Genomic DNA, 25,856 nt, shown 5'->3' on the forward strand with positions numbered 1-25,856 from the left:
GCGTTAGGTTTATCCCTCGCGGCGCTCTGTCCAGAGCGGCTACGCCCATTGTGACGACGCTCCGCCTACTTCTCTCCGGCTTTGTACCAAGCCCTGAAACCACGCTGCAGCTACCATCTCTGAGACAACGGAGCTGCTAAACATCCGAATATGGCTCTCCACGTACCCAAAGCTCCGGGCTTTGCCCAAATGTTAAAGGATGGTGCTAAGGTGAGGCTGGAATGTCCGGGCGATAGGTTTAGGTCAATGAAACAATCGTACAAAAATCAGAGCTAATCTGTTAGCTGCCTTGTAAGGAAGCGGCTTGGTGCGTGGTCATGTGGGAGAGTTCTAGAACACTCAGAAGACAGGCCGCTCGCGCCTCCTGATGCTCCTGCATGTGTGGCCGCCTGTTTACAGTGTCCATTAACACCAGCATGCGGTATTCGTGCACCTGTAGCTATCTGAAATAAATGTATTATTCTTTTAGTACGATAGGATGATTTGGTGAAAACCCTAACATTACCTAGCTAGAGATGTTGGCATGCTAACCAGCTACTCTTTACGGGCGATTCCTTCAGTCAGATATTGGGGCGACAGTTATGGCGTACACCTGATGGGTTCTGTATAAGAAATGACATGCGTTTTTCTTTTACATAGATTTATTTATGATGTATACTATTTGTGTGGTGCTTTCCAAGATGACTCTTAACAATGGGTTTGAAGGGGCCCATCCCGTTCTGTAGCAGTAACAATCACCCTAGGGTTAACCCTCTTTGTGACAGGACGTCAAGTGTGTTTTTCGGGAAATTATAAAGATTTTTTGTCTTGTATGAAATGTATATATGCTGGTTATACACATACAAACGTAGTTATTTTCTAACCCCCCGTAGCACTATTCTGGACTTGAGGAAGCTGTGTACCGTAATATCAAAGCCTGCAAGGAGCTGGCTCAGACGACACGCACTGCTTATGGACCAAATGGTAAGCATAGTCGTTAAACATTAATGATTTAGGTTTTTATATTCAAGAAAATTAGACAAGGTATTCAATTGAAAAGGTAGTCAAGTATTTTTTGTGTTGGATTAGCGGATAGATTCTGGGTTCAAACCCCAATGTCTACTTTATGTAATGTTGCGTTGGAAACAAGTTATTCAATGAGCAATGTGTGTGTTATCCACCCTTTTCGCAGGCATGAATAAAATGGTCATTAATCACCTGGAGAAGCTGTTTGTCACAAATGATGCGGCAACAATTCTGAGAGAACTTGAGGTGAAAATTGACCTATCCAAATCATTACTGGAATATCAATCCATCTGAATATCAATGTCTTTATGGCCATTGAATTAGAATGCTTAATTGTCATTGTCATTATCAGGTACAACATCCAGCAGCCAAGATGGTGGTGATGGCATCCCACATGCAGGAACAAGAGGTTGGAGACGGGACCAACTTTGTACTTGTGTTTGCTGGAGCTCTCATGGAGCTGGCTGAGGAGCTTCTGAGGATGGGGCTCTCAGTGTCCGAGGTAAACACAGATCTTGCTGTTGGGCATAGATGATTACATCATTGGATTGGTCACACACAAAATGAGTGATGGGTTTTGCCATTCTAAGAAACCCAGGCAACCCTGACCAAATAGACCACACTGTGTTGCTTTATTATGAAACGCCAAACCAACACAGCCACAGCATTTAACACTTTTGTCTCTTCAAAACAAGAGGAATTGACACTAGTGAATAAAAAATGCCTCCATTTGTCTTTTTCATCAGGTGATTGAAGGCTATGAGATTGCGTGCCACAAGGCTCTGGAGATCCTTCCTGACTGCGTGTGCACCTCTGCCAAGAACCTTCACGACATCACCGAGGCAACGGCTCTAATTCGCCCAGCCGTCATGAGCAAACAGTACGGCAACGAAGACTTCTTGGCCAACCTCATCGCTCAGGCCTGTGGTGAGTCAGGATCCCTAGTCCATCTTGCATAGGATCCCTAGTCCATCTTGCATAGGATCCCTAGTCCATCTTGCATAGGATTCCTAGTCCATCTTGCATAGGATCCCTAGTCCATCTTGCATAGGATCCCTAGTCCATCTTGCATAGGATCCCTAGTCCATCTAGCATAGGATCCCTAGTCCATCTAGCATAGGATCCCTAGTCCATCTAGCATAGGATCCCTAGTCCATCTAGCATAGGATCCCTAGTCCATCTAGCATAGGATCCCTAGTCCATCTAGCATAGGATCCCTAGTCCATCTAGCATAGGATCCCTAGTCCATCTAGCATAGGATCCCTAGTCCATCTTGTATAGGATCCCTCATGTATGGGAACCCGCTCCATCATGTATAGGAACCGTAATGGCAAAGTATCCACGACAATGGTATATTCAGATGGTTATCGTTTCTGCTGCAATGTTGAATCTTTTCCTTCTTCTTTCAGTGTCCATCTTCCCAGAGTCTGGCAGTTTCAATGTTGATAGTGTCAGAGTATGCAAGATCTTAGTAAGTACCCATCATGTGCATACGATGTGATTATATGATGGTTGAAATATTGACCCTGGTATATTTTATTTGTTTTTGTTTGAGTCGTTTAACTATTCAGAACGGCTGAGGGACTAAACGTCTCCCTATTTCCTGTAGGGATGTGGTATCACAGCCTCCACCATGCTGCACGGCATGGTCTTCAAGAAGGAGTTGGAAGGAGACCTCACATCCGTCAAAGATGCCAATATCGCTGTATTCTCCTGCCCCTTTGACTGCATGGTGACAGAGACCAAAGTAAGCCTTCTTGATTATTATTTTTTTGTACTTGAAAGCTAATGCTGTTCTTTTATGTTGGCTTCAAATGTTAACTGACGTAGTTTATTTCTGGGGTTTGCCTTGGTTTGACCTTGTTGTTGTGGTTGGAAAACCCATGAAATGCCATCTAGAGAATGTAGTACTGCGGGATTAAGTGCAGGAGGTATTAGTACTTGATTTAAATAACTGGAAACAAAGTACTGAATGGGTTAAAAAGCGGGAAAATAATTTATCAAGTTAAACACGTGGACTTACGATGGCTGTCTCGCAGGGAACGGTGTTGATAAAGAACGCCAAGGAGCTGATGAACTTCAGCAAAGGGGAGGAGGATATGATGGAGGCCCAGATGCAGGCCATCAAGGAGACCGGGGCCAACGTGGTGGTCACCGGGGGCAAGGTGGCCGACATGGCTCTGCACTACGCCAACAAGTACAACCTGATGGTCGTCCGGTAGGTTTACTTATCCTCGCCTGACCCCACGTGACCCCTCTGGTCGCTTTGCATGACATGGTTAAGTTATATAAAGTATAGAAGAAGCCTTTCTATAGGGTGTTTGACCCACAGCTGAAAGGTACTGGGTCTGAACCCCAATGTCCCCAGTTCTACCTGTAGCGACCTTGAGCAAGATGTCCAAACCCCTGTCTTGTGATTAATTACATGTATATTAAATGGTAAACTAAAAGTAAATGTAACTAAGGAGTGAACGGTTGATTTAATGGTCATTGTGTTTGACGCAACGCAATCTGTTTTTCACAACTAGATTGAATTCCAAGTGGGACCTCAGACGGTTATGCAAAACAGTTGGAGCCATCGCTCTGCCCAGGATGGTGAGCTAGCCAGCATGTCTGCTTCCTTTTGATCATCCCCCCCGTCCCTCTACCCTTAAATTGAACTAAATCAATCAGTCTGTCTTAACTCTTTTACCTTGATGCAGACCCCCCCGACCCCAGAGGAGATGGGTCACTGCGACAGCGTCTACCTGTCCGAGGTGGGAGACACCCAGGTTGTGGTGTTCAAGCATGGTGCGTCAGACCACCCCCTCAGTTACCCCATTGCCATCAATTTAATCATATTCCCTTCTTATGTATTTTTCTTATAGCTGTATTATACAGCACTTGTGCCCAAACAATCAAGGCACTTATTGATTTTTTTTATTTTTTTTTTTACTATGTATTGCATATTGAAAAATAATTCGATTGGAGTTTTCTCAAATCCAATAAGTAATTAGTAGCTCTGAAACGCATCTGTTTTCAACAATGTCGCCTCGGTATGACTATGACTATGATTATGAGCTCTGAACTTGTTCATTATCGTTAACGATAATTTCTTCTTCATAATTGCATAGGTTTAAGTTTAATCCTAAATTCAGTATTTGTATTACGTATTATAAAACATTTTAAGAGGAATATAAAAAAACCTGAAGAGCTCACATCCCTACTACCATGTACTTATTTCTTTCTAACAGAGAAGGAAGATGGTGCCATCGCCACGATGGTGCTCCGAGGCTCCACTGACAACTTGATGGACGACATCGAGAGGGCAGTAGACGATGGCGTCAACACCTTCAAGGTTCTGGTCAGGGTAAGTGGCTCCCCCTTATTCTCACAATCTACCAGAGTAATCAAGGTGGTAATGGACTCCCATACCCTAAGACAGTTTTTGTATTCGGTACAAAGAGGCTGTTGCCATTACCATTCACCATCAAACGTCCAATACAATTGTGTACAATTAATTGACAAATGTTAATGCCAAACAATTCTCGTCGCCTGTTCCTCCATCCAGGACAAGAGGCTTCTACCTGGAGCCGGAGCCACAGAGATTGAGCTGGCCAAGCAGATCGCCGCCTACGGAGAGGTATGCTTCCTTTAAGATCGCTTGGCTCTCCAGGGAATAAAGATTTCTTCAGCCTATTTAAGCTATGAGCTAGTTAAACATTGTGACATGTGTATAAACATTGTTTAAATGTATATCTCCCCCTCTCTCTCTCTGTGAAGACGTGCCCTGGACTTGAGCAGTACGCCATCAAGAAGTTTGCGGAGGCGTTCGAGGCGGTTCCCCGTGCGCTGGCAGAGAACTCTGGCGTCAAGGCCAACGAGCTGATCTCCAAGCTGTACGCTGAGCACCACAAGGGGGGCAAGAACATGGGCTTCGACATCGAGGTGCGTGCATAGTTCTCACACGAGAATGCCCTGTTTGTCCCCTTATGCACCATAGAATCTCCATTTTAATTGTAGTGATTAATTATTAAATGTGCTGCTTGTGCTCTGTGATGGTCTCCAGGGAGATGGCCCTGTTGTGAAGGACATGCTCGAAGCCGGTATTCTGGACCCGTACCTGGTCAAACACTGGGGAATCAAACTGGCAACCAATGCCGCCATCACAGTCCTGAGAGTGGACCAGGTACACACACGTGCAACATTCGCATTATATATATATATATATATATATATATATATATATATATATATATATATATATATATATATATATATATATATATATATATATATATATATATATTTATTTATTTATTTATTTTTTTCTTTTTATGAATGCAACTAGTTCAAAATTGTAAATGTGCTGTGACGTCATGGTACCTGATATCTGGGATGTGCCAAGCACCCATGAGTTTAAAGGAAGGTCATCGCTGGACAGGAAGTAGTTAATCATCTTTGGTTTTAAGTGTCTCTGTACCCTTGTGTACCCTTAGCGCAAACATGTTTTAATGGTGCATATTATTAATTGAAACGGAGAAGCCGACACACTTCTCTCATGCGTTAACAGTGTGCTACCTGGTATTCAAAATCTTTTCTTGGTTTAAATGTCGTTTGCCGTTGTTGAAATGGAACAAAATCTCCTTCAAACCCTCCATCATCACTCAAAAGGTATTACGTGATCAGTGGAGACCAACACTCCTGGACAGTGTTGTTCCACTAGGTTCAGTAGAGAACAATAGTTAAACTTGGAACAGTAGTGAATCATGTAGATACCCAGTGGGCAGTATTGTAACAGTCAAGTGTTGGTTCACATGGAACGGTATAGTATACTATCAATGGAACAGTGCTGTTACACATGAAACGGAAGTGAACAGTATTTTATCCATGGGCCAGATCATTATGGCTAAGGCCGCGGGGGGACCCAAAGCCCCTAAGCAGAGGGGCCACTGGGACGACGATGACGCACCCGAAAAGTTTGATACCCACCACTAGAGGGCGCTCATGCCCTCTCTCAGCAGGTGCTGGAATGAGAGTGTGATTTGAAAACCGGAACGATCTGCACCAGTTTGACTCACTTGCTCGTGGCGTACTAAAGTGTGGTTTTATTCTGCCCGTGGCGTACTAAAGTGTGGTTTTATTCTGCCCGTGGCGTACTAAAGTGTGGTTTTATTCTGCCCGTTACTAACATTGTGTGAATGCTCACTTTTGTGTGATGAAATATCCAACCAAATTGTATGTCAATGATTGAAAATCTCCAGAAATGGGCCTAACTTATCACTCTGCCTCTGTAGAGAAAACACGTGTGGTCGCATGATGCATGTATTTTGGTTTTGTTAATTTTCAACCAATACTTGAATGTCTTCATATGTTCTTGCTTGCGTTATAATAGTTGGTATATTTAAAACTTGTGCAAAGCGATATCACTTTATCGTATGCAGTTAATGACGTGACCTTATTTAGTTATATTGGCACCTTTTTTCTCTTTTTTTTTTGATTAGTGTGGGAAAACAAAAACCTTCCTTGCCAAGCATTAGGTTACCCCTTTAAGGACAAGTAAACTGCAGATGCCACCATAGCAAGGATCTTGTCAGCTATTTTTCATTTAAGGTGGTTCTGCTTTTGAAGCCTTCTTGGTTCTAAACACTTTCAGGTATCTTAACCCCGGCTAGTTCACTGCTCTAGGTGAACAAAGCCCTTCGCTCACTGGAAGGGTAATATAATCTTCCTGATAACTGGTCTTCCTGCTTTAGTGTCTGGAGCATGGCTGTGTGAGTGTGGGGCCTTGTAGCTGGGCTCTAATCCGCCTCTCTCCTCCTCAGATCATCATGGCCAAACAGGCTGGCGGTCCCAAACCCCCTCCCCAGGGCAAGAAGGACTGGGATGATGAAGACTGAACCGTGACCTCACGCCTGGCCCGATCCCTCCTTGCATTCTACACACAATTTTTTTTTTCTACTGTTATTTAAAGCGCAACAGTCTGGTTTACATCTGTAGCAAATGACCATTAGTCAAGTACACCTGTTGAGAACGTACACCTGTTGAGAACGCACTCGTCAGCTTTTTATGTTTCGAGTTACAAATAAAAAGTACCTGCGCCTCCATCTGTGGTTGGTCGACAATTTTTAAGGAAACCTGTCAATGTCTTTCTGGGAGAAGAGTTTCCATAGCCTTGAGTTGAAGTGTTGAGACATCCACCTGGATCAGTTTAATGGAGGGATGATGTGGGCTATTAACCTCTTGAGATGAGGGCTATGGATGCAGTTGTAAAATACATGCTAAGGCAGAGACTAATGGGATTCAAACTGGTTGTGTTTAGGGTTAGGGAACATACCATATAGTTAAGCACCTTAACTATGCATTAATTGAGCATCACATCTGTAGAAAAATGGAATGCATTTCCAATTCAAAGATTATTTCCCCGGACAAATGTATGCAACATGATGCAAGTGACACTAGTTCGATGATAACCTTTTAATCCATTAGACATACCGAGCAAAAGCACCCCGGGCCAAAAAATGGCACAAGCTATGTAAAGCACTTCTACTTTGTATTGTGCGCATCTTTAGTCCAATTAACTAATTTCCAGTTATCGATATGCGATGGAAAGCATACAAGAACATAAATAGGCATTTTACCAGGTGTATATTTTTAATAAATTAATCTTTTAACATGAACGTTATTGTAGTTCATCGAAGATGACAATTTAATGTAGCAGGAGTCTATTTTTGCGGCAATCGTCCTGCGTAGAGCGGAATGTAGGACAGGACACTGTTGATGGGGGGGGCGCTGGGGAGAGATTGCAGTTTCATTGGATAGAACAGACGTAGGCGGATTTACGTAGACGCTGTCCATAAAGGGGATTAACTTGTTTATCTCGTCTCGTATCTTGCATCTGTTTGTTGGTACACGCGAGGCATACTTTTAATTACTAAACAATAACCGACCGACATAACAAGTGCTCCATAGATGTAGGCCTACCTAATTGTTTTGGCAATAACAGTCTTCGATCAACGCTGTGTTTGAAAGTGATCCGCACGCCACGGTGCACGGCGCGTATTGCGATGCGAGTGCAGGGTTGAGAGTAGGTCCCGCTATGAGGTCGCTGTGGTGATCACCGTCCGGAGATGGGGGCCGATGCCAGCAGAACTAGGAAGGTGAGTGTCTGGATTGTTGTGTCATTGTGCAGTGTTGAGTTCCAGAGGACATGCCACAATTAAAACAGGGCAAGCAACTACATGTTCTACTTTAGTCACTCCATAATTACGCCTGCCAATTACAACACAAACCGCACCGCATAATATAGTCACTTCACACGTGTCGATGGAATTTGGAGAAATAATGTATATTCGATATCGTTATTCCATTAATAGAGGACTGTGTGCTAGGGTTGACATGATATATGTTTTTCTGAATCACACATCGTTGGGGCATAATGACATTTTGCATGCTTGATCGCACACATCTTGCGCCAGAGAGCAGCGAATCGTATATGGCGCCCTAGGGAAGTTCACAGGGTGACTAGTGACTACTATATAGGCCTACGTATGTGGGGCACGGAGAATGTTCTACTGGAAGAAGAATCTATCCCTCCCCATCTCCCTATCTCATCTCAGCATAAAAAATATAACTAGGTCTTTATACTTCTATGTTTGAAAATTGACAGGAGACCGGAGTCAAACTTGACTTATTCTCCAAACAATATGATTATGATAACCTGGGATACACAGGGTTATATACATCTCATAGTCAAAGATTTAGGTGGCATTACTGCCACCTAACCATGGATGTATTGTTTAGCACCAAACGCATAAATGCAAGGCATTGTGGGTGATAAACACGTCTGGAGTGCCCACCATTGTGGACTCGCTCTCTCAGGCCTCAGATGGTCGATCTCACCCTGTTCAGTTCAGTATTTCAGACCAATGGCACGACGCTTATGATGGCGGCAGGGGTTCCCCCGAGGGCCGGTGCCCGAGGGGGAGTCACCAAGGGCATGTGGAATGGGCAATGAAACACTGCCATTCTCTCCTGGGCCCCTTCAGAGGCCCAGCGATGACCAGCAGAGCTCCTCCGGGTGGCGTGGCTTCCTCTCTGGGGTTGGCCTTTCTCTGCCGGGGGGGTTGTGCCACCTGACCCCGACGGCCCTGCGTCTGGGCCCTCGGAGGATGCTCCAGGCCAAGGCCCCTGACATCCCCGACCACGTGCTGCGCCTGGCAGGGGTGGGACCCGACCGGCTGAGGGCCGAGTGGAGCCTTCCCAACTTCATCTCCATGTTCCTGCCCGAGTTCCCCCACAGGAGCGGCCCTGGACCCCAGGACTTCCAGGTAGGCCTCAAGACCGAGGTGTGGTGAAGCTCTGGGTGATTCCTATATCAACCTCTGTTCGATCGGAAAGTAAGCTCACCTCCTTCCCCTGACTGCTTTTCCTCCTACACCAACTTCCTCTCTTAATCCTCACCTCTTCCTCGTCTTAATCCTCACCTCCGTTATTCCTTCTCTCTTCTTCTCCACCGCCTCTTTCTCCCTCCCCGCTTCTTCTCTACCTCCATTCCTCCTCCTCTTCCTCCATTCCAAGATCAGAAAGTCCTGAACAGCGATGCTTCTCTGCAGTGTTGGCGATGAGAAAAGACGTTACTTCTACTACCATTAATAATTTATCTCCTTGCATTTTCCCTATATATTTCTCTATATTCTCCACTGCTTTACTTTGTACTTATTCTACCTCTTTATATATTAATACCACGGCTTGTCTCTACTCTCCTGTGACACGCTACTATGGCAACTACTTCCTCTCTTCCTCCTCTTCCTCCCCAACTCCTCCTCTTCCTCACCTCCTCTTCTTCCACCCCACCTCCTCCCTTCATTACCTCCTCCTCTTTCTCTCCTTCGTCCCCATCCTCCTCTACCGCCTGCCTCTTCTCCTTATCTCCTCCCTTCCTCCTCACCTGATTAGCTACGTCTGCAAGATCAGAAAGTCCTGAACAGCGATGCTTCTCTGCAGTGTTGGCGATGAAAAAAACGACCATTACTACTACTACCATTAATAGTTTATCTCCTTGCATTTTCCCGATACTTCTACCTCTTTATATATGAATACTCTCCTGTGACACGCTACAGGTGCTCGGTTACATTGCCAAAGGATCTTTCGGACCCATCCTGAAGGTCAAAGACAAGGTCAAACAGAAAACCTACGCAGTCAAGGTGACAGATTAGTCATTCTTTCTGAAACTGAAGTTACATCATAATATTTGAATAAATGTGTTGCGTTCTTTTAACCCAGAGAGGCCATACCAAATGTTTTTGTCTTCTTTCTTAAAGGTTATACCCAAGTCCGAGATCTTGAGGCATGGTGTTCTGGAACAATCTAAAGAGGAAGTCATAGTTCAGGTATGACACTGAGATGGACCACAAGAGGGACAGAGAGATCATGACCTCACCAGGGGCGGCATCATCGACATTCTATTCTCCATTCTACAGTACTATGTGTGAACAAAGTAACATGTATAGTTCAAATCCAGCAGAGCTGACCATTCAGAGACCTCTGTTGACCCTGTCACACGGATGCTACACCAGTTGCCCCCGGTAACACTGGCAACAATGTCCATCTGGTTCCATCTGGCTTACTAGGCTCAAGCGTGTTGGCCAAAGGCTACTTCCAAACCCTTGTTTCAGATAGGAGGCCAAGCCTAGCCCAGGCGCTTCCTTAACCACTGGTCGCAATGGAGATGTGTTTCAGGTTGACCTTTCACCTTTTGCCCCCAGCGTCAGGTCCATCACCCATTCGTCCTTGACCTCCAGGACTGCTGGCAGACCCAGCGCCACCTCTACATTAGTGAGTCACATGGATAGAAGTGACCCAGCCCTGCCCAATCGCCCTGCTCCCTCACCTCCCTCTCCCTCACCTCCCCACCACTAGCATGTATGCCAGTTTGTAGCTGTAGCCCTGGCCACTAAGTAGTTCAGCCCTGGCCAGTATGCAGTCGTAACCCTACTTGGTATATTTATCTTAGCTCTGGCGAATCTTAGCTCTGGCAAATATGTAGGCTTGACCCTGGCAAATATGTAGTCAGAGACCTGACCAGTATGTAGTCATAGCCCTGTCCAGAATGTAGTCGTAACCCTGGCCAGTATGTGGTCATAGCCCTGTCAAATACTGAGTCGTAGTCCTGGCCAATAAGTAATCATAGCCCCAGCCAGTATTTAGTCATTGCCCTGGCCAGTATATAGTACTAACCCTAATCACTATTAGGGTTAATACTAACTATTTACTATTCTAAGCCATTAAGCAAGTATGCAGCCATAACCCTGGCCAGTATTTAGTCATAGCCCTGGGCAGTATGTAGTCATTGCCCTGGGCATTATGTAGTCATTGCCCTGGGCAGTATGTAGTCATTGCCCTGGGCAGTATGTAGTCATTGCCCTGGGCGGTATGTAGTCAGAGCCCTGGGCGGTATGTAGTCAGAGCCCTGGGCGGTATGTAGTCAGAGCCCTGGGCGGTATGTAGTCAGAGCCCTGGGCGGTATGTTGTCAGAGCCCTGGGCGGTATGTAGTCATAGCCCTGGTCAGTAAGTAGTCATAGCCCTGGGCGGTATGTACTCTTGGCATTGTCCCAGTGAGTAGCTTTCAATCTAGAAAGTAATTAGTTATATCTGTGGCTGTCATACTGCTTCATAAAGTATAGAGTATACATAGAAGTGGGTTTACTGTTCCTTCAGATACTAGGTATACATAGTGGTGGGTTTGCAAATGCTGCCTCCCCCCTTGGTTTCTCCCATGAAACCACTGGCTGAGAATGTGTAACCCAGTTTGCCTCCCACTCCACCAACGTCCCAATTGTGGAAGATATGCTATTTGATGCAATCACAAAAGTGTGCCAGAGCTCCTCTCCTCTCCTCTCCTCTCCTCTGCTCTCCTCCCAAGTGAACTCTATTTATACAGGCCTGTACCTCACCTACAGTCTCTGAGGACCCCACCGGACCACCAACCACCCCCTCACCACCTTCTCACCCAGAGCCCTGCTTTGTGTTTTTTAAATCTAGCGGAAGACGTTTCCCCAATGATTGTCCCATTGAATACGTGAAGCTATCCTCACTGCCTCCTCCTCTTCCTCCTCACCTCCCTCACCTTTCTAGCCTCCCTGAGTGCATCTAAACCCGCTGCGTGACCCCTTAAGTGACCCCAATATATACTATGTCCATATTGTCAGTGTTACCGGATCATGTGTGTTTCTGCTATTGACATGTATGTACTTTTATTGACTGTGCACTTTATTTGTACATTGTTCTTGGGTACCTTGAAATAAATGTTTTATTATTAAGTCTGTGTCTGCTCCCTCAGTGTGTGACTACTGCAGCACAGGGGACCTGTACACGTACTGGGTGATGATTGGTCGGTTCTCAGAGGACACCGTGAGGGTGTATGCCGCTGAGCTGGGAAGTGCTCTGGGTGAGTAGACTGCAGGATAGAATACAATACAATAGAACTGTGTTGTTATTATTTAACAAAGCGGTATGCTTTCATTTAGTGGTGGTTTGTATCCAAAGTGACCCACAGCGATGACATTTTTAGATGCATGTCATAGATGAATCAGATAGTTAGGCATCTTGCTCAGAGATGCCTGCAAACATTGGGGTTCACAGATTTATTTTCTTCTCAGAAACATTTGCAACATGCAATGCAGTCTGTGTTGTTTACATTTTCTTTTTTAAATAACCATTAAGTGTGATGCTCACTTCATCCTTTACAGAAATACATAAATGATGAGAAGCAAATAAAAACCAATACAAACTAAGTGAAATTTAATATGTACGGTATATGAACGGTTGTCTTTTTCTGAACTGTTTTGTTTGAACAAATTCTTGTTTTCTTAGGATTTCTTCATGATTTCGGAGTCATTCACAGAGATGTGAAGGCAAGTGTGGAAAGAAATTATTATTATATCATAATTATATATATATACGCTTCTATTAATCAATTCTACATAAGTGCATTGGATTAATGTTAATTAATATAGTGGTACATTTTTTGTTTCATGAAAACCAAACTATTTAAATAATACTGATTATTTAATTTTTTTACATTCAGATGGAGAACATCCTGCTTACAGAAAATGGTAAAAGCATTACATTTGTTTGTTCGTCCACCAAAAAGCGCTATTACATCTGTTTGTTTCTTAGCGTCCACCAGTGCGCTATTACACTTAGCATCCACTAGAGAGCGCTGTTACATCTGTTTGTTTCTTAGCCTCCACTAGGGCGCTATTGCATCGGTCGGTTTTTGGGTAGATGGTAACCAGAGAACGCTATTATATAAACGTGGGGACAAAAACAGAGCATTCGAGAACACAGTCCTGACATTATATAGCTGGCATCACTTAATTAACATTGCTTTACAAAAAAGAGGCCTACATATATATGTACCACTTTCTATATATCCCTGTACTAACTATATATCAAGCACTCACAGATAATGATGCGGTACGAACACAGACCATTTGAAACATAAAATATAATATTTATTGTTATTAAGTAAAACGTGTCAGTTCACGTTATAGATGCAAGTATAGCATATTCAATTCTATGTACCATTTTCACAAAATAAGTTATCTATACTCTATATCTGATCTTGTACAGGCCACCTCCGTTTAGCAGATTTTGGTTTGTCCCGTCGGCTGGAGCGTGGTGGACGGGCCTTCACCATCTGTGGAACCATCCAGTACATGGGTGAGAAACACTAAGTTTAGTATTGTATCCTTGAAGTATAATAGCTTAACCTATTTAGTGATAAAGATTTATATTTATACATGGATCGACAGTAGTAAAGTAAACGTTTTTTGGTGAGGAGACAAGTCTACATGGTTTTCTACATGAAAGTATTGTCTCTGTCAGCTCCTGAGGTTCTGAGTGGTGGACCCTACAACCACGCCGCTGATTGGTGGTCCCTCGGCATCCTCCTCTTCTCATTGGTTACTGGAAGGGTAAGGCACATCATTTGCGTCTGAACAGTGGAAAACGTTTTATTTGAGTCCTCTAATGTAGAAGCTACATCATGCTAAACTCACATATGCCCCCTATCTCCCCTCAGTTCCCCGTGGCTCCAGAGGTGGACCACTGCCTGATGCTGCGGAAGGTGCGCTGTTTCCCCTACGAGATGCCCCTGGACCTGACCCCCCCTCTAGTCATACTCATCACAGAGGTAACACAACCTTTACGGGGAACTGCCACGTTCTGATAGATTATGGAAAAATCATAATCCCGATTATTTTTGGCAATAATGAAATTACGATTATTCAAACGATTATTTTTGATGATCATGATGCATTTTTCAGCATTTCTCTCCAAAAAAACACGTATTGTTGAAATTTCCGCTTGAAAAAATAAACAAAATGTTCAAATAGAAAAGGCTCGGATCAAAACTAATGTACAAAAATGTATCCGGCTGCTCTGCAATTTCTATAAGGCATTGAATGAAAAAATAAATATCTATGAATGTAAATAAATATATGTATTATAAATAAATATATATAGCACAGCGTGATGGCAATAATTGCAGCCTGTAACCTCAGTATTTGGTAGCGTAACAGTCCGGAGTGGGCAGTTTGACGCAGGCCTCTTTTCTGCAGCTGCTGTGTAAGACGCCAGCGAGACGTCTCAGGACGCTGGAGCGGTTCAGGCGGCAGACTTTCTTCCATGGAACCACGTCGGACCTGGTCCTGCTCCAGCGCCACCCTGTTGCTGTACTGGACCTTCTCAGATACGGATTAGATTAGATTAGATGGGAAATTATTACTGTATGTTTAGACATAGAATTTGGGCATATATTCAGGCCATTGTTTTGAGGTATTGTACATGAGTATTTAATGTAGGAGGAGTAGTAGTAGTATGATAACACATGTTGCATTAGTAGTATAATATATGTGATTAGTAAGCAGCTGGAGAAGGGATTTATTCAGGTGTGATTCAAGAGTTATTCAGAAATTAATCAGGGGTTATTCAGAGATTAATCAGGGGTTGTTCAGAGATTAATCAGGGGTTGTTCAGAGAATAATCAGGGGTTGTTCAGCAGTATATTTCTCTATTCTCTGCTCTCCAGGTGATCCTAGAGCTGAGAGAGAGGCCGGACCGCTCGGCCAAGGCTCGGCGAGGGCTCACCTTGTCCCTGCAGCCGTTCCGGGGCTTCGACTATGACTCTCTGCTCAGCCCACCCGAGACCCCCGTTGCACACCCGGATGAGCTCACACAGACCCTTCCCTCCTCTGCCCCGCCCGGCCCAGGGCAGCCCCTCGATGACACCACACAGAGCAACCCCGCCTCCGTCCTACCTGGCCCAGCGAGCCTGCTCCTGCGTCAGCCGTCGGTGGAAACAGTCTCTAGGTGTGAGGTGTTTGTGTGAAGAAACTTGTGGATTGGTAGTAGTACCAATAAGACAATTACAAGGCTACTTATTTGAACACACACAGAGGTAAATGCTGTGTAAAGCGGGGTGGGGGAGCTTCCTGCGACCAATCAGTCTAGTTCAATTACCTTGACTTTCATTACTTTTTTGTAACTGTGGGGTTACATGCACGTATCCCAAAATAATTTGCCTTCCTGTGATGAATATGCAACACTTCATCACATTGGTTTACATAATGTAACTGATATTTTCCTAGAACAATATATTTGTTACAACAGGACTTTATTTTCTTTGATTTATTTTAGACAGAAAATCCCAGGATGAGTTAAAGCAATCTCCTTCCTATCTTGGTTGATCAGGTATTTTTCTTTCAAGGTAAATACACATTTTGTAGACCTTGAATTCTCTGTCTGTTTATTATGGAGATCAGTCTCAAACAATATGAGCAGCACAGTGTTATCCTGTCCATATTCTAGGGGTAGACAACATGGGCCTAAAACTATACAGATATGCAATATGTTTTAGAAAGGTGATTGCCCACTTCGAGCTACCAGTGTATTCCAACCTAGCTTTGAGTTAATTATGATTTAAGACTAACAAAGACAATGACTATGACAAGTATTTAAACATCAGAATTGTGTCCTGGATGCAGGTTGAAGGCTACAACACTGTTGGCAAAATAGTTTTTATTTATTATTTTATAAAAAAGAAATAACCAAAAAACGTAAAACATATTATAGGCTTCCATCTGTAGTCCTTCCATAAGACTCTCCAAGACCGCCAACTGCCTGAAGTCTAGCACCGTCCCACACAACTGCCCCTATATATTATATTTATATTATGCATGACATATTATATATTCAGATGTGAATGCCTTTTTCTTGTGTTTTGGAGTGATTCCCCTCGACATTCATGACATTGCGCCTGAAGAGCACATTGTGGGTTTCCCACCTTGTCTCCGAAATGTACAATTCTTTTTTATTTCCTAAAAGCCACTGGGACTGTAAATAATTGTTATATTATTGGCAATAAATAAACAATTTATAAAACAAGTTATTGTTTATTTGTTAATTTATTGTTTACTTCAAAAGTAACAATGATACTAGTTATAGGGCTGTTTTATGAAGACAAGGGCTTCGGTTCCTTAATGCATCTTCTGAACATCAGAATCAAATATTTTCTTATTAAAATAAATTACCCAGGATGCCTCACTTGTAAATGCAGAAATGCATGCATATACAATCTTAATCTCTAATACAAGAAAAATTTAACTATCTTAAATCTTTAAACGCAGTCACGCGTTATCACACTCACGTTGGTTATTGGCAAGAATGCAGCAATGTTCTGATTGGTTGCAGCGAGAACGAAGGGTCCAACCCTCTGCTCAGTCCATGCTTTTGTTATTGTCATTTTGCTATGTGGCTAGCTGTGCTTTTGTAATGCTAGCCGTTTACATGGTAGCTTGAACAAGAATGTAAGTTCGCTAAGTTTAATCATTATTCTACCGTTTCATTTATTTGTGTGCCTATGCTGGATGTATGTACATGGAAACCTATACCAAACCGTTTCAGAGCATGTCCTTTGTTTGCTTGTCCTGCAAAACCATTGTTAGTATTAAAAAGCCTTTTACCAGAACTGCGGGATAAATGCTATTCAGGCGTAACAATAGTTAATTACTGAACTACGAGTTGTATATCTTACCATCATGGTCAACTTTTAATCGTAGATTGCTTGTCTGCTTTCAAATCCCTAGCTTTCATTTCAGTCTTCTATCTATGCTGCTTTCAACGCGAATCGGAACCTGGTGCACGAACGTTACGGGAGACACTACCGACACACCAGAGTGCTAAATTAGGTTTTGGAGCCTTGTGGATTATAAGGTTAGAAATGGCGAATTTCAGTACGTAGTTGTTTACTTTGTCCCGCGGCTCAGATTGATCTCACCTAATCTGTAAACATTTCCAAACTTTAACTAAACATGACCATCTCTAACCCTCGATGAGAGATTCGAGATGCATTTTACACCGCTCTCCCGCAGCACCTAGCGTTCCCATTTGTCCCCTTGGGCATAGCGACACGCCAAGTCGTGGCAGAACAGCCAGGCTAGTCACTGTTATTGTTGGCTACATTAGCCTATTCAGCAAACCAGCCGAGTTAAAAAAAAAACCCAGCGCTGAGTAAAATATCAATAAATAATGATGGAAGTGTAGGAGTGGTTCTTAAATGATTGGAACGAAGTGTACCTATTGAATAAAAAATAACTGCTTATTTCTTGGTAAGAATGAAAATAGAATGAGACAAGTGAACACAAACTTTTTCGCTTCATGAGATTAGGGCCTACCTGGGTTTGACAGCGATACAAATATGGGGGCTGTTGAACACTTGTTTGGGATATGATGGAAGTAAATTGATTGCCCACTGCCAAATTTTGGAACTAAACCAATTTATTGAAACATGGAGACTTTTTTTTTAATTTGTGAATTAAACGCTTTGAAAAATCCATTGGTTTATAAGTGTTTCCCACAGCTGTCTGTAGACAAATTTACTTTCACAATAAGACAACAATGTGCACTTCTGTTAATGTCAGTATCTGCATTCAATTTGAGGTGTTTTAAACGCTACTATTAGCCCAATCTATTATAATATAGGCTAATACAATATACCTGCTAGCTAACTCTGGAAACTTCGTTTCAGGAGTGGTAGCAGCGAGTGACTGGTGGGGTAACCGCATCCTCTGTGCCAGGGTAATATATATATATATATATATATATATATATATATATATATATATATATATATATATATATATATATATATATATATATATATATATATATGTATATTCTTTGACTGATCATTAATAATGTGAAATGTATGATTTATGTAGGTGGTTAGAGGCTGGTTAATGTAGCTTCAACTGAGTCATTCCAAAAACATTCTATTGACATCCCTTATCCTCTCTCATCAGAGACTCTGAAACTGCTACTTGGATCCGTGGTGTGTGACCAGAAGAGGCCTGCAGGTGAATCTGGTGCAATGCTGGTGACTGCACAAGTCCATCAGTTACTGTTTTAGCCGAGAAATCTGTACCATGGATGAGGATGCCCTTTTACTCGGAAAAAGACATTCGTAGATCATATCTTCCGTTTGGATAACAGTCATGCTCCATGCAGTGACAGTGGATTGTCTAGTATTAAAACTTGGAACTTGTAGCTGACTTGACGATCTACTGGCAAGACTTGTATGACTTGTAACAAGTTGGGTCTTTTAAACAGCCAAAATGAACTGCACAGATATTGAGTATATTTGGCAGTCTCGCATTCACAGTGGATTTAATTATAGGCGAACACCAGGTCCCTTCCAAGATGCTGCTGCAATTGGACTGGATTTCAACGTGGCTTGCAAAAGGAAGACCAAACTGGATTTGAGTTTGCTAACAAATGGAGTGGTGCTGGACATCTATGACTTTAGTAAAGCATCGGTAGGGTCGGTTAAGTACTTGTTGTCCGACATCCTGGAGTATAATTTTGACACCGGCATGGAAAATGATAAACAGCGCTATTTGTTTACAAACCGCATATTCACAAAAATTGGGTTGCTGAAAAAATATTCCCAACAGGACGAAGTGTTTTTGCTTCCTGACCCGAATACTTTTAATCTATCTGGTGTGTCAGAGTTCCAGAGTCGTCCTTACACTAATTTGAGCCAGTTCTTTGTCAATTCTACACCAAACTGCCATGAAAGGATTCATGAAGATGAAGCCGCCACAGCATCGGACCATGTTGACCAGGATGGTGAAACTGAGCATGTAGAAGAGGCAACAAAATGCACAGTGGTAAAGGGTTTGTACCCACTCTGTGATGCCATTGGTCTGGATCTGTACATTAGACCCATAAACACGCCCAAGCAGAAACTAGACACAAGTTTTTTAACCAACAAAGTCATTTTTGAAGTGCTCAAATTTGTGAAAGAGCTGTGCGGAACACAACGTCAGACCGTCTCAGACGTGCTCAATCATAATTTTGATCTCAGCGCTTACGAAAGTTGCATCTGGGGAAAAATCATAACGCTCAGGAATAGCAGAAATGACCTAATTCAGCGTGATGCCAAACAGGCTTTCAGGAAGAAGCCTTGCATCTTTGTCCAAAGAAAATCTCGGGAAAGAGGGTGGAAAAGAAGATGGGTCAATGACTATGACAGCCAAGCCTTAGCATCACTTACAAAGCATGGCAAAAGGAAGCGAAAGCCCAAGTATGATGATGTGTTTAGTGACTTCGGACACCTGCGACATGATGATCAGAAATTATTTGCAACAAGCTACGAAGAGATGGATGCCATGCAGGAATCGCAGACCGGAGAACAGTCGTACACTTACTCTGATCCAGTGCATGATAGTTATCCGAAACCTGCTGTTCCATTTTCATGCAGTAGTGACGGGGAAGCCCTCCCAGGTCAGTTTTCTGAAGATGTAAGTCGTGGCATAGAGGTGCCCAGTGAAAAGCAAAGACTCTGGAAGCGACGGACAGTGCGCAGTAAAGAGATCCTCACTACGTGGTTCAAACACAAAAAGACACATTGGGACTTTAACATCGGCTCTGGTGTAAAGTTAAATACTGATCTGCGACTACTAACTGATGATATCTTAGAGGACATGTATAAATTTGCTTGTCATATGCGCAGAACTCAATCGAAATTCCAGCTTGAGATTTATAAAAACAACTTCAGGCTTAACCCACTGGATTCAGTGCAGACAAGGTTCAAGTGCCATGTCACCACAAAAGTAAAAGATCTTGAAAGCCGTCGCCGTGAAAAATCGGCAGATTTTTTAAATACTGTTGTTCATTTTCCGGGGTCTTACAGCATGGTTGATATCATCAGCTCCTCCACCGCAGCTGAAACAGTTAATCAATCCTCAGCAAAATTTCTTGAACCTTCCATGGAGAACTGCCCCTTCTGTTTGGAGATGGGGATAAACCTTTGGGCAGTGAAAGAGCGGCCTTTGAATGAGAGACTGGATTTGGGTCTCCTGACCAATGGGGTTCTGCTAGAAGTGAGTAGCTTTGTCGGGAAGCTGTGTGGGAATGTCTGGGATGTCATGTTTGATGTTCTTGAGCACAATTTCGACCTCAACCCTCAAGGTGGAGAAATCGCGCAAGCGCTTCAGAAGTGGTACTGGCGACGCATAACACCAACCCGAGGGTGTGACAAATTTGCAGAACTAAACATGTGCATTGATAAGATTGTTCAAGCGAATAAAAGACGCACCAAAGAAAGACTTTTCAACCAGGTCATAAAGAAGGACTCTGCTGAGGAGTTAAAACAAGGAAAGTCTTTCCATTGTGACCCCTATCCCCTATGTAAAGAGTTGGGGATAAACCTTGAAGTGGATTCAAAGTGGGAAGCCAGAGTAAAATTGGACTTGCAAGTGCTGACCAGGGCGGTCATCTATGAGATACACAGATATGTGGTGGAAAACCCTCAGAAGGATAATTATGTTCCTGTGCTGTACAAGATCTTGGAAGACAACTTTGACCTTAGCTCCCAGCTTCACCGGCGCTGCAAGTTTGCACTTGCAATTGCATCCCAACTGAAAGCCATGGCAGGGAACTTTAGAGGTTCAACCCGGAAGGGAGACTATCCAAACAAGGTGTTTGAGTTACCTTTTGAATACCCAATCAGTGGGCAGGTTGTCTTTAAAGAAGAGCCGGCAGATGGATACCGTGATTTGGATGATGATGATAATGACGATATTGAGTGTGTCTGCCAATTTATCCCTGTTGATATTGAGGTAAAACTGGAATAGGATTATTTTTGATAAGTATGTGGTTTGCATCTTAAATCATTTCAAAAGGAGTACAATACATTTATTTTTAAAATATTTGATAACCTTTAGCTCTTTGGTCAAAAGAACAATGCTGTCAATTGCCATGTTGTTAGAGGATTTTTTTGTGTGAAGTGATATGTTGTCGTGGTGGCCTCCTCCTAGCACCATATCTCAATTGTAAGTTATGTTGTAGGAAATGGATGGTAAATGGATCATGTGTGTAATGAATATAAAATGAGAACTGACATTTTCTTATTTTGGTCGGACCATCTAAATAAAATACATTCTGCAGGATTTAAGCTTTTATGTAAAGCCCAATACAAAGTCAACTTTTTCCTTGTATATATCAGCGATTCGCAAATAAGGGTACATGCTTTCAGTGGCTAGGCCGGTGAATTGAGCTTTATTGAGGCTTCAGGTAAACAGAGACAACCAAAGAAAAACGGCTGATGGGAATGGAATTTGAAGTATAGCACTGGCTTATTCCTATGACCTGATTAAAAAAAAAAAGCTACAGCCAACTGAGTAAGACATTTGAATATTTTTTTAACTGACTTAAATCAGCTGATTTATGTGTATTAGTAGGATTAGTTGTAGAATTTAATCGAATGGTTTAGTGAAGAGTTCTTTATTAGCAGTCAAGAACATTGCTGATTGATTAGGCTAAATTCCTTGTTACTCCACTTGCACACTTAATATACTTAACATTTGGATCAAGCTTGTTGCCCATTGTCAAAGAAGATTACTAGGATAGGATCTTGTTGGTGCATGCTGATACTACAGAAACTACAGGAAATGTTATTCTATATAAATTAAAAATGTTTGAATATTTAACGCCTTAATCAATAGCCTAGCATATAGGGCCTGATTCTTGAAGACATAATAACCCATTAAGCTTTAATAACACATGATAATCCTGAAATATATCAATTAAACATAAAGGCTACATATTTAAGTTGAAGAAAAATAAAAAGTAATTGAAACTCTTTGAATTTTGAAATTCTTTGAAATATGTCATTAGAGTTAAGCAAGGGTAAAGGGTTAAGCAAGGCCTGCAATCGTTTCTAGTTGGCAATTCACTCTTGCACCCCCGGTCGCTGCCTACAGCACAGGTGCTCATCCAGTAGTAATAGTAGTATTGCGTTGTATAGTATAGTATAGTAGCCTAGTAGTTAAATAGTTAAGAGCAACATGGCATTAAGCGGGGTTGGAACTATACCCATGCATCGGCGATGCCTGGTCCATTTGTATTCGCTGTCCCAAACCTGGTATCAATAACACATTCTTACCACTAGATGGTGGAAGAGTTTAATTTGTGGAGGAAGTTCGCTTCTACAAAACATTAGTTAACAATATTGATCAGAAACGATACACATTTCAATAAGATACCCATGTGGAAAATGTCCACTGTAGTTGTGATAAATTAATACAATCAATCATTCTCACCATGCCAAATGTATTCCCTCCAGCAGTCAACTCTGCAAAGATGTCCAGGGTAAAAAAAAAACGGGTTTAACCATGAAGTGCATCAACAAATGTAAATAACAAAAAAAATCAGGGAACTCAAAATTATTTATGCAAAGATGAAATGGTTGCATTAACCAGAGGATTGGTGGATTGATCCTCGTGGTACCAAACATTGTGTAGGGTTTCATTGGGCAGGGGGCTTGAGGGCTAACAGGTTTTTGCCTTTGCGCTGATAAAGTCTGTGTAAATGGTGTGCATGGCTTAATTAAGATGTAAAACACACTAGATAAACAGGCCTATGCTGACTCCAGTAAAATGTGCACATGTCAAAGGCTCATATCTGTCTTAAGTTCTTTCTCTCAGCAAGGAATCATTTCACTTTGGAGAAAGTATCAAATTGCTCACTCCCCCCCCCTCCCCCCACCCAAAATAGCCCCCGCCGCCCCAAAACACCCACACATTAGTCCTAAGGCACTGACAAACCGAGTCCCTTGAGTGCCTCATCTGGGCTGACATATGGACACACAAACACACACACACACACACAAACACACATCCCCCCCCTGCACCCCTGCACAGAATCGTGTTTAACCTCTTTTACTCCACACAAACTCTTTCAAGAAAACAGTCCCAGCAGGAAAAAAATCCCATCATGGCATCTCTCCCTATCTGCAGCGTGTTCAGATGTTGACATTCAAACACCTTTCTCATCTGCTGGAGGGTCTAGCATCTGACCATTTCTCATGACATGATTTAGTGGTGTCCATGACTCTGTGCAAGGACACACACACACACACACACACATGCACCCTCACACACACACACACACACACACACACACACACACTAAATTAATTTGATATCAACATACTGCTATGGGATTGTCTCTAAATGTGGATGAGCATCTTCACAGCATCTGTCCCTGCATCACCTCACTCTGAGGTACTGCAGATAACGGTCAATATATATCAGCATTTTCATATGCTCACTTTTGGGACTGCTACAAGTGACCAATGGGAGCTGGACAAATTAGCAGGAGAAAAAGCCCCACTAAGGTGATGGAAAAGCTTTGCTCAAAGGCAAAAAAAAAAGGGAAGGCTTTCTCAGTCGTCGGAACGCACATCAAACTCACTCATGTATTTAAACAGGGAATGTCCCCCAACGTCAGGGGCGTAGGAATGAGTTTAACATTGGGGGGGACACATATCGGAAACCTGACAGATCCGGTATAATTTTTAGGTGGGACAAATGCGCCTGTCTCCGATATTGGAGGGGACACGTCCCCTCCGTCCCCCCTGGTTCCTACGCCCTTGCCCAACATTATACATTTTTGGCAAACCAACAACCCAAGCTGAAGGTTTTTCAACTGTAAAGTGATTGGATTTATTTTCCTTTTAAGGCAGTGGTTCCCAACCCCCGTTCCCAACCCATCAGATGTCTACAGTTCGTGTCAGCAGTCTCCTGTGATCCCATACGCATATCAAGGGACGCTAAGGTAGGAAACACAGTTTTAAGTGAACATTTAGAGGTGAATGGAGAAGCAGGGATCTACATACATGTTCAGATGCTATTGGCCTGATCAGCTTTCTACCGAAGCAACACAGGTAGTAGGACTATGGTGGTTTCTTAGTACTCCAACAGAGGCTTTGCCATCGTCACCAACTACATTGTATTACATCCTTTGTTAACCGAGCGACACTAGTGACCAACAGCTACTTGGGTGCATTACAGCTGCATTCAAACATTTTTTGAAACCAGGGGAAATTGTGAATAACGATAAGTCTGCGGTTCTCCTTTTGCCCCTTTGTTCCATTTAGTTGTTGGTTTTTTGATTGCTTTTGCCTTCCCCCGCCCCCCCCCCCCCCCCCCCCCCCCCCCCCCCCCCCCCCCCCATTTATGTTCTTGTTTCCTGTCCCCTTCCATCTTCTCCTGTTATATAAATCCCCCCTTCTTGTGTAGGCATCTTATGTAATGTTCAGGAGCTTAATTTCCCTCTATTGAGACAAGGGTCTCTGTGCTTCTCTCTGTATTGGCAAGTACAGTGAGAGAATGAGAGAATGTGCGGGTTGAGTGTGGTGACAGATATAGAGAGAGGGAGTCTAATACCCCCCACACACCCACACACACACACACACACACACACACACACATTCACACACTTATTCGCACACACACACACACATTCACACACACACACACACACACATATACACACACACACACACACATATACTCACACACACACATTTATTCACACACAGAAACACACACATGCACACACACTAAACACGTGCAATTTTCTCTTTGTCCTAGTTTACGAAAGCTACAACACACATTAAGCCATGGTTTAGCCGTTTATTTTATTATTATTATTATTTTTTTTTTCCTAAGAAGAAAAAAACTGAAGGAAGTTGGGAGACAAAGGCGACCCATGCATGTCCTTTGCCACCTGAGATCCACCTTAGATAAATTGGGTTTCTATCCTGTGTAAAATTAAGTGAAACCGAGTTGCTATCTTGTGGGGAATGAAATATAACTCCTCTTGACAATTGTGATAGCTCAATACTTGGCTGAATGCTTCCAAAGGATGAATGATTTACTGTCATTCCTCAATTAATGATGGCTCATTCACTCCATAATCACTCTTTATTTAAGAATATGCCGATACCACTTTAGAATAACTCTAAAGTTTCTGACTGATAGAGTAAGTATGGTGAAAGCTAGGTTCCCCACAGGTCCCACCCATGCTAAGAACGTATCCAGTCATCGTATTTAAAGCCTCTTGTATTACGTTATTAAAACACATTTAAAAGAAAAAGCAGGATTGTACATTTGTATATTGTGGAGAAACCGTAGAATGAAGCACACGTAGAAGGAACCAACTTTGTGTTTCCTGCTTTACGTGTATGTGTGTGTGTGCTGATCAGTGTTGGGATGGAGAATGTCCCTCCGTCTGTCTCTCTCTGTGTATCAGAGGTCTTGACAGATGGGGCGTACAAACCAACTTCACCAAGGAAGCGAGAGAGCTACCCCTCCCGAGAGACATGTTTCCACCATTCCCCACACTCACAGGCACACACACACACACGTACACACACAAACACACACACACATATACACACACACACACACACACACACATATCAGATGATATGATTCACCAAGTTCTAGCCCATTTTAAG

The 25,856-nt window shown here is 42.8% G+C and overlaps 2 protein-coding genes across 2 annotated transcripts; both read left to right on the forward strand.

The window, feature by feature from the left end:
* The first annotated feature begins 79 nt into the window (after positions 1–79).
* cct8 (chaperonin containing TCP1, subunit 8 (theta)) lies at positions 80–7,089 on the forward strand. Its single transcript, XM_079738110.1, has 15 exons — positions 80–210; positions 873–963; positions 1,172–1,251; positions 1,358–1,507; positions 1,752–1,932; positions 2,415–2,476; positions 2,615–2,752; positions 3,045–3,223; positions 3,534–3,600; positions 3,708–3,795; positions 4,239–4,354; positions 4,556–4,627; positions 4,768–4,932; positions 5,054–5,173; positions 6,810–7,089. The coding sequence occupies exons 1-15, from the start codon at positions 151–153 to the stop codon at positions 6,882–6,884; spliced, it is 1,644 nt and encodes a 547-aa protein (XP_079594236.1). The 5' UTR covers positions 80–150; the 3' UTR covers positions 6,885–7,089.
* Positions 7,090–8,990: 1,901 nt separating this feature from the next.
* Positions 8,991–15,380, forward strand: rskrb (ribosomal protein S6 kinase related b; the record flags this gene model as incomplete). The annotated part of the gene is made up of 12 exons (XM_079738696.1): positions 8,991–9,314; positions 10,107–10,190; positions 10,308–10,376; positions 10,752–10,821; positions 12,327–12,434; positions 12,860–12,900; positions 13,074–13,101; positions 13,622–13,711; positions 13,877–13,965; positions 14,073–14,183; positions 14,611–14,724; positions 15,081–15,380. The coding sequence occupies 12 exons, from the start codon at positions 8,991–8,993 to the stop codon at positions 15,378–15,380; spliced, it is 1,428 nt and encodes a 475-aa protein (XP_079594822.1).
* Positions 15,381–25,856: the final 10,476 nt, after the last annotated feature.

Source organism: Pollachius pollachius (genome assembly GCF_949987615.1).
Source record: "Pollachius pollachius genome assembly, chromosome: 6".
Lineage (NCBI taxonomy): Eukaryota > Metazoa > Chordata > Actinopteri > Gadiformes > Gadidae > Pollachius > Pollachius pollachius.